Source organism: Loxodonta africana, chromosome 25 (assembly GCF_030014295.1).
Source record: "Loxodonta africana isolate mLoxAfr1 chromosome 25, mLoxAfr1.hap2, whole genome shotgun sequence".
Lineage (NCBI taxonomy): Eukaryota > Metazoa > Chordata > Mammalia > Proboscidea > Elephantidae > Loxodonta > Loxodonta africana.
In genome coordinates this window covers 45164030-45178623 of record NC_087366.1, presented here as the reverse complement: position 1 = coordinate 45178623, position 14594 = coordinate 45164030, and the positions used below count along the sequence as shown (strand labels likewise).

The window sequence follows — 14594 nt, the reverse complement described above, 5'->3', positions numbered from 1 at the left end:
ACTTTCCAACTGCACATACAGAGGGACTGGCAGAGCATGGCCCAACTTGGATGAGAGAAGAAAGGAAATGGTGGTACAAATCAAATGTTACTCACTCGTACTATGTATTTAAAGTTTTTATGAAAATGTTTATGTGTTGCAAGTGAGATTTATTAAATATTTTTAAAGATCTTACGTTTTAAAAATTAAATTGTTTTGTCTTCATCTATTTTAATATATATTAAAATAATAATCAACATTTAAAAAATTAAAAATAGGGCATACATATTTTTATTCAACAAAACAACAGAATCTCCATGATATAATTCTTTTTCCTATTGCGGCAAGTTAGAGTAGGATGGAGGAAGAAAATGTTTGAAAGAGAAGGAAAAAATGAGAAAAAACTGGATGCAGACAGAGATTATGAGGAAGAAAAAGACAGACCAAGGCAGAGAGAAAGAAATAATAGGTAGGAAAAAAAGGAAAGTAGACAGAGAGACTTTTTCTCGATGTTTCTGGTAGTTTTCACTATTAAAGACTTATTTTCATTCTTGCAAATTAGATTCGATTTCTAGATTCTAGTTAGAAAATCATAAAGAAGATGGACGACATCTTTGTATATAAAATAAGACTTTTCTTTTTAAAGGTTCAAGAATATATTTAGAGTTTGTTCAGCTTTCTGTAGATAAATTGAAAATTGATTTCTCTGAAGTATGCTAGACATGTACTATTTATTGAGCATTTAACTCATTTGGGTAGCAGATTTAAGCACTGTATAAAAGGACTTATGTGTCTTCTAATCTTTCCTTCAGTGAACATAACTTGCTTAACTAGTTTCTGGTTTAAAAGGCATTTAATAATATGACAGTCATTTTATATGATTGGTATCTGTTTATGTTCTTACGTGGTGTTCTGTTTTTAATTTGATGTTAACTTCAGAGTTCAGGGAAAACCTTTTAAATGTCATCATATTAAGGAGTAGATTAAATACTCCTTAAGTTAATTTTCATTCATCCTGATAATGTTTTTTTCACAACTGTATTTCTTGTGTATAATAAGAAAAGGCCCTATTTGGTGTACCTTTGGGTTGTATCTACATGACTGGGCCAAGTTAGGGTGCCCCATCTATCTAAGTCTGTAGAATCACAAGTAGACTCATACGGATCTCTGTTTTATGGGAATTGTAACTTTGGGTTCAAATATTGTTATTTTTAATGGCACTGCCTTCATGCAAACTGCCTCTCCCCTTGTGTATCCTGACTTTCATCTAAGACAGGTAATTGTGCCACTTGTCGAAATCTCGGATATAGCATTCACTTATATGTTCTTGAATTAATGTACTCAGAGGGATTCTAACTTTATAACATTCGTGTTATATATTTATATTAACTGTTGAATGTTTGACTTTGGTATTCTTTTTCTTTTTATGTTTAAAAGCGTTGGTATTTCTTTATTGCAAAGAACTACAAAAGAGGATATCACCTTACCTTACAAAATAAGATTTAGGTTTGATTTACAGCCAGCACCAAAAAAACATTTCTGTAAGTGAATATTTTATAATAGCAATAGATTCCCAAGAGAAATTGTTGAAAACCATCTGTATGTACCTAGCAGAAGATGCTCATCTCTTTGGGATTGTTTAGATCACGTTCTATTTTAAGAAGAAGAAGGAAAAAAGAGGATTGCTATTTGCTTTGAAGAACTGATTAGGCTTTAGTTATTCACACAAAAATAGCTCTTAAAGCATAGCCCTCTTTTCCATTGGTTTAAAAATGAATCATTTTATCATCATGAAATACATGATAAAACATGGCTCTTTTCACACAAAGTTAGGAAACTACTGGGTTTGTAAGTACTAAAAAATTTGTTTCCAAAATACTTTACTCAGCATGCAGTCATTTTCAGAACTGTATTTTCCTGCTGTTGAAGACTATATAGAACATATATGTCGTTTTTTCTTAATACACAGTTGGAGAATTTGATGCTGGATAAAGATGGCCACATAAAAATTACAGATTTTGGACTTTGCAAGGAAGGGATCACAGATGCAGCCACCATGAAGACATTCTGTGGTACACCAGAATACCTGGCACCAGAGGTAGGCTTTAGTCTCATTCAAAGGAAAAATTTATGTTGACATCATGTTTTGCAAAGTAAAGCACTTACACTTTTAAAAAATTGCATTACCTCCTACTTTTCCCTGAATTTCAACCTGAGTCAAATTTATTTTGTTCCCACTTGTTTAATGTGGAATTATAGGGGTAAGAATATATAGAAGTTAATTTTTATAAACTTTGTAAGCACAGAGTTACTATTGAAGTAGATTAAGTCAGTTTTTATTTCTTGGCGATACACATTTTATTTGTTGGTCATGCCCATTTTGATTCATTTATTAAAATAGAGTAATGGAATGATTTCAACAAAAAAGGTTTACAGTTTCATAAACCATTTTGGACTTTGCTTAGAAACAAAGAAACAGTGACTGGATTTGTAGTATTGTGTGCTTTGGTACTTAATTATAGAAAGTTATTTCACTGGGAGAGTTAATGAAATGAAGGTAGCTACGTTTTGGACTTCACATCAAGGGAAGCTCCAACCAGATGGGCTTCCCATGCTGAGGGTTCTGCAGTAATTCGTTCCTTTGTTCATTCATGATGTATTTTTGTGTATCTACTATGCATTTGGAAACCCTGGTGGCATAGTGGTTAAGTGCTACGGCTGCTAACCAAAAGGTCGGCAGTTTGAATCCACCAGGCGCTCCTTGGAAACTCTATGGAGCAGTTCTACTCTGTCCTGTAGGGTTGCCATGAGTCAGAATCGACTCAATGGCAGTGGGTTTAGTTTTTTTTTTTTTTGGTACTATGCATTTGGTATTGTTCTGGTAATGTGGTTACAGGAACAAGACAGAAAAGGACCCTGCTCTCCGGGAACTTATATGGAAGGAAAAAGAATAAAAATAAATATATAACGTGTTATATAATGAATAAGAACTGTGAAGAAAGAAAAGCACAAGATAAGGGGAAGGCTGTGGGGGTGGTGGCTCAGTTAGATAGTGTCCCGGTTACTGTTGCTGTGTAACAAACCACCCCTGACCTTAGTGGTGAAAAACAACCATATTATTCTAATCATGGATTCTGTGTGTCAGGAATGCGGAGGGGATGGCAGGATGGCTTAGTTCTGCTCCACAGTGTACAGAGCCTCCACCAGAAAGACCAAAGAGTGACTCTGGCTGGAGGTTGGGATCATCTGGAAGCATCTTCACTCATATGTATGACAGTTACTGCTGGCTGTCAGCTGGGACTTTCACAGGGCTAATGACAGGAGCACTACTGCAGCCCCTCCATGTGGCCTAGGCTTTCTCTAGTAGCCTACTTTCTCAGAAGAGTCAGACTCCTTAGGCTCTGGACTCTAAAAACAAATATCCAAGAGAACAAGGTGGAAGCTGCAACACCGTTTTTTTTTTTTTTTCCATTTAGCAAAACTAATAACTCATCAGAAAATGTTAATTTTAATAGTAAATATAGTAATTTTTACCTTTTAAAGTATGAAATTCAGTGGTTTTTGCTATGTTCACGGGTTGTGCAGCCATCACCGCTGATACAAGAATGTCTTCATCACACCCCAAAAAAGAAATCCCATACCCATTAGCAGCCAGTCCCCAGTTTTCCTGCTCCCAGACTCTGGCAACCACTAATCTGTTTTCTGCTTCTGTGGATGTGCCTATTGTGGACATTTCATATAAATGGAATCATAACATATAGCCTTTCGTGTCTGGCTTCTTTCACTTAGCATAATGTTTTCAAGGTTCATCTGTGTTGTAGCATATTACCAGTACTTCATTGCTTTTTATGGCCAAATCATATTTCATATTTCATATGATATACCACATTTTGTTTGTCCACTCATGAGTTGCTGGAAATTTGGTTTGTCTCCACTTTTTGGCTGTTGTGAATACTGCTGCTGTGGACATTCATGTATGCATCTCCTTGTATGGCCTAGTTTCAGAGGTCGTACAACTTTTCCATCATGTACTCATTGGTTGAAGCAGTCCTAAACCCACAAAGATTGAAAAGGTAGAGACAGAAACCCCATCTGACTATTGTAGAAGGATATGTAGGATGGGAGATATTGTTGCAGCCATCTCTGGAAAATAAAATCTTCCATAGATAAGATATTCAGGGAAAGTAATGTTTGGCCAGAGACCTGAATGGAAAGAAGGGGGAGCAGCTAATGCAAAGACAGGAGGGAAGAGTTTTCCAGACATAGGAAGCAGCTAGTGTAAAAAACCCTGAGGCTAGAACTAACTCAGTTTTTCTCACAAAATCCAAGAAGGTTAGTATGGCTAGCACCAAATAAACAACCAAACCAAACCCGTTGCCACTGAGTAGATTCTCACTTATGGTGACTCTATAGCACAGAGTAGTACTGCCCCATAGAGTTTGCAAGGAGAGGCTGATGGATTCAAACTGCTAGCCTTTTGGTTAGCAGCTGAGCTCTTAACCACTGCACCACCAGGGCTAAAGAGTCATTAATCTTCGATGGGTGAGGGTTACTATTTGCTGTAGTGGACCACACACTGTATAAGTGCATTGCGTCTGTTAACTCAATGAATATTCAGAATAATCTTTTGTGATAGATAGCAAACGTGATATTTTTAAAGATGAGGGATCTGAAGATCAGAATTTTTTTTTACCTAATCTGTATGATCTACACAGTTAGGAGGTAGTGGAGGTAGAATTAGGATTCTAACTAGGTCCCTCTGACTCTAAAGCCCACTTTTACTTTTTAAACTACCTCATGGCTAAAAAGTCACAATTTTAAGGCTATTTACAGATATAAATAGTAGTAATTTTTAAAATGGATGTATTGTAAATGCCCAATAGGAAAAGATAATCAAAAGAAATTCGGAAGTAAGAACGAATTCACAGTGGTGTTAGCACTCTTTATACTCACAGTAACTCATGCCTGTTTATTATTGTAATAGTTCTTTTCAAATAGGGGTTAAATTTAAATCTCACAAATGTTGAGTTATTGAAAATAATTGCTAATATTTGACATACAGTGAATTTCCAACTATTACTTTCTCAAAGGCTGCAAAAATATCACTTTCTCTGTTACCAAATGTGCAGAAAGTTAAAATTCTCCATTTTTGTGCCTGAATTAGGTAAAATATTAGAAACACTGTTTCTTGTTTATTTAAATACAAGATCATATTTTCTAGAACAAGATTGGTTCTGTGAGTGTCATGAAAAACAAAGTCTTTGTTTCTCTGGAGTTCAATTACCCCTGCTATACATTTTCCATGGATGATGATATCCCATGTTTAGAGTAACAGAATTAGTTGTGTCACAATTAGGGGGAAATTATTTCGGAAGAAGATAAATACATCTCATTTCAGAAGCAGATGATCTCCTAAGAAACAAAGATACTGTTTTCTATGCGAACGTCATCAACTGAAGAACAAAACCAAGAATTTAATGCAAGAAGAGTCATTTGTTTCTGAGTAGAAAATTTACAGTTCACAAGAAATTATCAGTTTCTTTTTAAAGACAAGAATACAGTTCTGTATACCTTTTTTTTTAATATTTCAGAAGTCTGGCCTTGAAAATAGATTATATACCCATGGTTGATACACGTTGATTAATGTATTAAAGTCTTGACACCCTATTTTTATAGGGGAGAGTGATCTCTGTAGTTCCTGTTTGAGGACGACAAACCTCGAAACAACTACCTTCTATGTAATTTAATTCTTATGATTATATTTTAAGAGCTTGTATCAATACTGCATTTTTGTTACATCAAGGTAACTCTGAATGTGTTCACCCTCTCTTTTAAAAACAAGAATTTAACTCCTTAATTTGGTCTCCAGCATGGACCGTTTTGTTGTACAATGGTCATTGATTCATTCATTAAATAAATATTTATTCAATATTTACTAGGTTGCAGGCATTTTGTTAGATGCTGGGGATCAGTGGCATCACTAGGGTTGGTGTCACCCGGTGCGATAACTCTTGGTGTCACTCCCCCATGCTAATTGCCATAATAGTGTAGCTAAAAAAAAAAAAAAAAGCACCAGAAAATTTGACTGAATCAGTGACTATAAAAACACCAGCAGCAACGAAAACACCAGCGCGCACTTGTAGTGTATGCAGACAAAACCATGTGATTCAAAGAGTTGTTGTAATTGGGTGACAATGACAGCTCTGATCAGAGTGCATTGGAATGTTCAAAAAGTAAATTAGCATAGAGGTATGGCCTTGTAGATATACTGATGGAAACTCTGGTGGTGTAAGTCGTTAAGTGCTACAGCTGCTAACCAAAAGGTCGACGGTTTGAACCCACCAGGCGCTCCTTGGACACTATGGGGCAGTTCTACTCTGTCCTGTAGGGTCTCTATGAGTCGGAATCGACTCAACAGCGATGGATGGATGGATGGAGGTGTATTGATACATGTAAGCTGGGCTTATGAAAAATTTTTTTGTTGTTGTAACTGCAGGGATATTTTTATAAAAAATAATAAATTCATGCTGAAACACTTCCCAAGAATTTTATGGACAGTCATTTTGGTTACCCCCTCTGACAGCATCACCTGATGCAGTCCACATCTTGCACCCGCCCCCCCCCCCAGTGACGCCACTGCTGGGAATACAAAAATAGTAAGAAATATTTTTTGCCCTCATATAGCTTGCTGCCTACCAAGATGATAAGATATATAAAGTAATTTTACTGGGCAAGAAGATAATTGTTTGACTGGAGTGTTGTACTAGTGTAGCGGAAGAAAAAGGAATGTGCTTACCGCCGTGGGGAAGGTCCATTGGCAGCAAAGAGGAAGCAGGAAGAGAGGAGGGTGGGCACACTGGTAGCGATTAGAATGCAAGGAGTTTATATTTGATCCTGTGGGTGTGGGAGATTCACCCTTGAATTGAGAGCAAGGCAGTGATGTGATGAAATGTACATGGTTGGTGTTAGGAATTGGCAAGAGCTGAATCTAGTCTCGTCCCTTCAGATGGTGTGTCTCACTTTTTTTGAACTTGGAAATTTCTAGTACATGCTGTTATTAATGCCAGCCTATTTTTTTTTTATTCTTGATAGTAATATAAGTAATCATTGTTTATCAGACCTGAAATACATTCTTGAATACTGCTTATCTTAGAAATGACTCCCTGTCAGTATTTTCCCTTCTGTCTTATATAAGTCTTGTTTACCCATTACGTAGAGATCTTTGTCCCAACCTTTACTTCACCTATACTTTGTGGTCATCCTTTACCTTTTAAATTGTTTGAATCTGGTGGAAATACTTGGCTGTGAAAAGATAGATCAAGGTGTCTCAAAAATATTTCAGAAAGAATGTTAGAAAGTAGTCCAAAGCCAGTTCATCAAAATGTACTAATTTAGAGTCATAGGAGATTTTTAAATAAACTTAAGTTTTAAATGAACTTCAGTTTCTTCTTGGTGCAAAGACCACCAGAAAAAATAAGGCTTGTAGTTTAAATATGCCATTGGTTGAAAACAGAATATTAAAAATAAAGTATTTGTTTTCTTATCCCCTTTGATGAAGGATGGAGCTTACGTTGCAATTTTGCCAACCTGGGAAGAATTAAAGATCTTTATCGTCATAAGGGGTGGGGGGTGGAATGTGTATATATACGTATGTATATACACACACACGTATGTATGTATATAGAGTTTGCTTGCTTGCTTGCTTTAAAAGCAGCTCCAAAGATCTAGTCCTAGCAAGCAGTGTGTTAAATATCTAAAAATGCATTTGTATGTAGTTTTAAATGAGCATATTTTTGCTCTTTCTTATATTACAGGGGAATAAACTTGACCCGCAGTAAATTATGGATCATAAAAATCTTTGAGAAAATTTTGTTTTTGTAGTGTACATGGTCTTCTCACACCTAGAAGTTATAAAAGAAATTAGAAATCACATATAAACTCTTACTGTAAAATTTTATTATTTGATTTGGCTCCTATTGAATCCAAACCATTTTATGCAGTGCTAATTATTTAGAGTCTCAGCTTTGCTCTTGAGTTAGCAGTACCTGATCAACTTTCCAACTGTAAAACAGTTTGGAAATCAAATGTAGCTTACATGCAAGACCCAACAAAATTAAACGTGTTAAGTACGTTTTGGCAGTTCACTTTTATTATGCCCAGTCCTCAAATGTACCAGCCGATAATCATCTGAATGCTAGTTATTTCTCACATGCTTATGTGATCACACAAAAAGTACATGCTGAAAAGAAGCAGATGGTGACAGATGGGGGAGGTTGAGTAAGGTGGTTTTGGAAACCTAGAGAAATGCACTTTTGTAATAGTGTAAAAATAAAAATTCTTTGGTAATCAAGTTAGAACTAACAAAAAGATGGCAGAAAAATGACTTGATTGTTGGGAAATATATGGTATCTAGTTGTGGTTGCTATTTAGAAAAAATACATAATTTTTTTCATCTAAGTGTAAAATACGATTTCTTTTTCCTTGCCAGTGGCTGAAAATGCATTTTTTGTTGTATTCGTCTTAGTTTTCAGAACCCCATTTTTAGAAAACATGTACTTGCTGTAATCTTAGTCGTTTTTCTTCTGAAGCCTACTATCTTTAACATCCCTTTAATACAATAATTTGAAAATATCTGAAGTAGATCACAATATTTTGATACAAAGATTTTTCTCAAAGCCATTGTGATGCTACGTCAATAGCACAAATGGAAATTTAATTCTTTTTAAATTTAAAGCCAAAGATACACGTTAACTCCTTCAGAATGAGTTGAAAGTCACGTAAATGAAGGCTAAGAGTGGTACTGGTAAGGACATGGTGTACCTGGGGGTGTGCTTAGAGCCTAACTTGATTTAAATGTATTGAGTGCAATTTTATTTTTTATTTTAAATCCAACAAAGCATAAATGCAAATGATATCATTTTACAGACCCTATCAATGTTTTCTCTAGGGAATCTTAAGGGAAATGAATAAGGCCAAAGTTACATATGTTTGCACATTTAATCTGTAGGTAAAAATAGTAGCATTCATAGGTACATGTTCATTAGCCCTCGGACAAAAGTCTATTGTATTTCCATAGATTGTAAAACTAGCCTTTGAAGTTCTAAGCTTTTTGTAAAAAGAACAAGTTGCTTCAGTAGCCTTTCTAAAATTGACTGTGTACAACTAATATTTTATTTAATGATTAGTAATTTTTATAACACCTGTCCTCCCAAAGTAGTTTTGAAAACCTTTTTCTTCCTGAAAAAAAAAAAAAAAAGGCTTTGCGGCCAGTATTAAAGAGACTATTAAGTAAAGGAGAATGGCGATGAATTCAGATAGAAGCTGTCTGCTTTATAGTCAGAATTCATAGTTAACAATTTCTGACTGTCCTTGTAAATTGACTTAATATTGACTGTGTTTAATCTACGTTTTTCTGTATGACAGTGCTGTTTTATACTGCTTCTGGATAATATTAAAATCCATCCCACTTTGTCCCGTAATTGGATATTGCTTAAATATGAACTAAAATTGTCTTTTTAGTTCAACGTTAATGCCTACCAGTGTTTATGTGTCAGTCTTTACTTGCCTAGAGGTCTGTCAGTTCTCGTAGCAGCTGTTTCCACCTGAAGTTCTTTTAAGTGTTACATGGTCTTTGGCTTTAATAGAATATTTTTATTTAGTAGTTTGGTATGATTCTAGACCTAGAATTCTAAAACAAGCACAGTGTTCATTTTTAAATTCTCTGAAGCATGGGAATATATACACGACTAGCCCTCGTTGGGAACACTAGTGATTACCCCCATAGTATTTTACTGTGACTGTTTTTACTTTGAGCTACGGAGACTCAGGTTCTTGGAATCCCATAATATCTGTTGAAAAGGAAATGTTTAAAATCTTTGGAAAGATATGTGTATGTGTGGTTTAATCACCAGTCTTATGTCCATTTAGTCTTTTTCTTGTTCAAAGATTTTGCCTGCTCAACCAGTTTGCTTTTGAAAGTACGATGGATGTTCGCTGTCTGTGTTTGTGTGCGTAAGCTTAGAAATGTCCATAAAGCTTACAGTATTCTAATTCACAGACAATGGCATTTAAAGTTTCAGTCTCTTAAGAATTATTACAGCAGATGATACCGGTTGTAAAATGCCTATTAAGAAAATACCAAGAAACCATGGAATTTGCATTTCTCATGAATGAAATCTGTACGCCTCCTGAAGTTATAACTCATTGATAATGTTTAAAATCAACGTTAGAAGATTTATTGGTTCTTTTGTTGTTCTTGTTTTCTTTCTTCTTCTTTTTTTTTTTGCATATACCTATGATGTTACACATATATAAAGGGCTTCCATAGATGAGAGAGTGTATAGATGTATGTTTATATTTAAAACGTACACATACCAGTTACCTGAAATGTAAGGTTACCAGAAAAAAAATTTTTTTTTTTTTTGCATTAACAGTAGATTGGTGAGTCCCAGTTCGCAGTTTACTTTCACAACATAGGTGTGCAGACAGTTTGTTTAGATGTTTAATTCTTTTCCCCCATCTGTTCTGTCAGGATTATAGCTTGAGCAGTACGCCACTCCGGGGCATAGGTAGCCACTTTGTAATTGCTTGCCTTGGGTTCATTGTGTGGCCTTGGCGAGCCAACCGAGAGAGATGTTCCTTCAAACTCCCAGTAAATCCTAATTGGTAAAAGAATATCGGAAAGAATATGTTTTTGGAAAATGCTCATTAGCCAAATGAATATTTACATTGGGAACTTTTAATTGATAGTATCATTTTACAATGCATAGCTTCTTATTCAGTATCATTCTTTGAGGTTAGTAACCGTTCAAAAGCTATTCATGGTGATTTTTCTTAAATCACTTTTTTTTTTTTTTAAATAAATGGAAGTGTCCACATCAAGTATTGCCAGAATATTTAATAGTAATTGGTACTTGCTGTGACTTTCTTGAATCTTAGGTTTTATTATGTCAGAATCTCTGACTCCTGGTGGAAAAATTGAAGCTAAACCATTGTTTCCTTGAGTTTGTACTCTGTTCCGGTTTTGATTTGATGTGACCCTTCACCATTTCTGTACTTTATATTGCTTTTAGTGTTCCAAATCTCCTTGTCTTTTATCTCCATCTGGGCATTGGTTTTAAATGTAGGTATAATGCAAAGCAACATGTATAGTTACGAAGGACAATAGGAAAAAAGGAAATACCAAATGTCTGTGTTCACACTTAAATCTGGCACTTAATTTGAGTTAGTAACATTGGTGTTTAAAGAAAAGAGCTACTTTTTTGGATTAACTCTCCAAAATAAAGCTTTTACCAGATTATTTCTTCAGGAGCAGGCTTTGATCTGTAGTTATGTCCAGATCATATGATACAGTGCATTTTAATGGCGTTGAAATGTTCTTTACCATTGCTGCGCCTCTACTTCACATCACTCTTTGCCAGTTCTCATGATAACCATGAAATAAACTAGCCTTTTTGCTAAGGAAAAAAAAAATCAGAAGTAGGCTGAAATAATTGAAACACTTAGGTTCAATGAATGTAAACTTTTTATGTTAGTACTTTGAGCAAATCTGCTACGAAAGACCTCTTTAAAGTGTTAACAAGCAAAGGTGTCACCTCCAGAACAAGCCATGGTATTTTCAATCACCTCATATGCATGCGAAAGGTGGACAATGAATAAGGAAGACCAAAGAAGAACTGACGCCTTTGAATTATGGTGTTGGCAAAGAATATTGAATATATCATGGATTGCCAGAAGAATGAACAGATCTGTCTTGGAAGAAGCATAGCAAGCATGCAGAGACTTCATTCCACATACTTTGGACATGTTATCAGGAAGGACCAGTCTCTGCAGAAGGACATCATACTTGGTAAGGTTAGAGGGTCAGTGAAAAAGAGGAAGACTTTCAATGAAGTGAGCTGACACAGTGGCTGCAGCAGCAAGCTTAAGCATTAGCCAGGAATGTGAGGATGGCTCAGGACTGGGCAGTATTGCCTTTTGTTGTACATAGGGTCGCTATGAATTAGAACCGACTTGGTGGCACCTAACCATAACGGTGTATTTTGGAAAAAGAAGAGCTTTGAGTAAGGGAGAAAAATTCTGTCTTAAACATAATAAAAATGAGGCTCTATTTGAGTTAGTTAATTTGACTCTGAGATTTCCATAGCATCTCAAAACACTATGTTTTGAGATACTTTAGATTGCAGAATATTGCAGTCATTTTATTTTTATTTCTTGTTTATTTCGTCTTCCAGCTCTTCAGGGGTTGAGCAAAGATCTTTCTTTTTAATTGATAGCAAAGACTGGTGAAGAGGGCTGGCTAGATTGTTGAGGTATTTCTCCTCCACGTTGCTGAAGTTACATGTCAGTAAGACAATACCTTCCATCAGTTTTGTTCCAATTATAGCATTATGGATGTATATATCAGTTAATACATGTATGTTCAGAAGCAAAACCACTTACTTTGAGAGTCAGTATTCATTTTACATAGCTGAATAAAGTTTATTTTAATATCAGATCTCTTTACAATGCAGTTTCATTTTTCAGTTGCTTATTCCTCTTCAAAAATAAAACCCCTTTTTATGTACTCACTTTCCCTTCTGGCTGCAAACCAGGTATTTAAACAAAAATAAAGGATTGCCAGTTTTGCCAGCTGGGGATGAGAACCCGGCTGGCGAAGTGTGGGTTCGGGAGGCAGTTAATCCAGCTTTTATGCTTTTTATGGTTTTATGAAAAAAGAGGTTAAAAACCGCATTTGGCTCTTTTTGCCTGTGTGCTGCCGTTTTGTTGCTGCTGGAAGAGTGCAGTAAAAGGTTACTTAGATTGGGAAACTTTTTGTAATTCGGTAAAATCCTTTATCACTTAGATGAAGGCCACCAACAGTACATTTTGCTCACTGACCATGCGATAGGTCCTTGAAGCGATAGTATGATTTTAAAAGCTCACTGATATTTTAAAGTTAAATATGCAGCACCTCCTTTCAGCAGAATTCCTTCTGGTCCCCTCGCTTATTTCTTGCTTTCTATTTGTTCTCATGTTACTTACTTCAAATAAGTAGAAATTTCACGTTTTTTTGACTAAAGATGGAAACTAATTTTTTAAATATAATTTTATTTTTTATTATTGTGAATATACACAGCAAAACATACATCAATTCGGCAGTGTCTGCATGTACTGTTCAGTGACACTGGTTACATTCTTTGAGTCGTGAAACCATTCTTACCCTCCTTTTCTGCGTTGTTCTTCCCCCATTAACATCAATTCACTGCCCCCTAAAATTCTCATCTAATCTTTTAAGGTGCTATTGTCAACTTCATCCTATATTTTTACACAAACAATGCACACCCTCTCTGTTTGCTGGCCTTACCCCCCCAATGAGGTTTTTTTGTAAGCGCACTATGCTAATTTTTTTTACAGCTACATGTGGAAGAGGATTGGCATGGTGGCGCTTGTGAGGGTGCCTTGTCGAGGGGGTGGGGGGAGGCCATGGCCAACTAATGAATGCAGAAGGCATGCATTATTTATTTAAAAATACAGTGGTTCTTAAAAGAACAGAATATTCAAGGCAGACATTTTTTACTAGTAAAGCCAAACTATTGTTTGGTTTCGGGAATACTTCAGGAAATATTTTTGGTTTAAGGTTTAAAGATTATCTCAGGGCAGTAGTTTCAGGAATTCATCCAGCCTTCATAGCCTCAGGAAGTCTGGAGTCCATGAGAATTTGAAATTCTGTTCTATATTTCCCCCTTTTGATGAGGGTTTTCCTAAGGAATCTTTGATCAAGATGCTCAGTAATAGTGGCCAGGCAGCATCCAGTTCTGGTCTCATGACAAAGGGGCAGTTGTTAATGGAAGTAATTACCCACATACTCCATATCCTCCTATTGCTGACTCTCTTTTTTTCCAGACCAATAGCAACCAATTGTTGGACTTTGGATGGCCACTTACAAGCCTTTAAAAAGATCCCAGGCACTATGCATCAAACTAGGAGGTAGAAAAGAAGCACTAAACCTGTTATTAGAGCAATTAACTGGATGTCCTAGGAAATCATGACCCTAAACCTCCAAACCAAGAAACCAGATCCCGTAACGTTGTTGGTCGTACATAATCAGCCCCAGCAACCATTCTTACTTTCTTTTTGTCATTGTTGTAAATGTGTCTATCACACAACTTTTGCCAATTCAACTTTTTGCAGATATACAACTTATTGACAGCAATTACAATAATTGACTGTGCAGCCCTTAATCAATGTGATTTTTCCATCACCATTAACCCCCCGTCCCCCCTCCTTCCCACCTCTGGTAAACACTAGTAAACCTTGTTCTCTATATATTTGTCTTTTGATGTAACTGCAGTCATACAGCATTTGTCCTTCTGTGATTGACCTTTTTAGAGACTATAATTTGTTGTTTTTTTTTTTCTTCCAGAAAATATTTTGGTTAGTTTGTGATTTACAAAGGATTTTTGGAAAAACATAGGAACTAGACTTGTTCATACATTGCCAGTGCTATTCCAAGTGTTCTTCAGCCACAGAACAATGATAAAATTGAATTTAATTTTTTCTCATAACTTTCCTAATGCATGTACTGAGTAGATCTTTGAAGTCACAATTGTTTTTCTTGAAAGTATGTCCTCCAT

General features: G+C 35.7%; 1 protein-coding gene across 4 annotated transcripts in view; it reads left to right on the top strand.

Annotated features, from left to right (window-relative positions):
* Nucleotides 1-14594, top strand: part of AKT3 (AKT serine/threonine kinase 3) — a 325616-nt gene that overhangs the window by 261552 nt on the left and 49470 nt on the right. For all 4 annotated transcript variants that reach the window (XM_064276763.1, XM_064276765.1, XM_064276764.1 and 1 more), the window contains one exon: nucleotides 1949-2077. In XM_064276763.1, the coding sequence (XP_064132833.1) occupies nucleotides 1949-2077 (129 nt within the window). The remainder of the gene's footprint in view (nucleotides 1-1948; nucleotides 2078-14594) is intronic.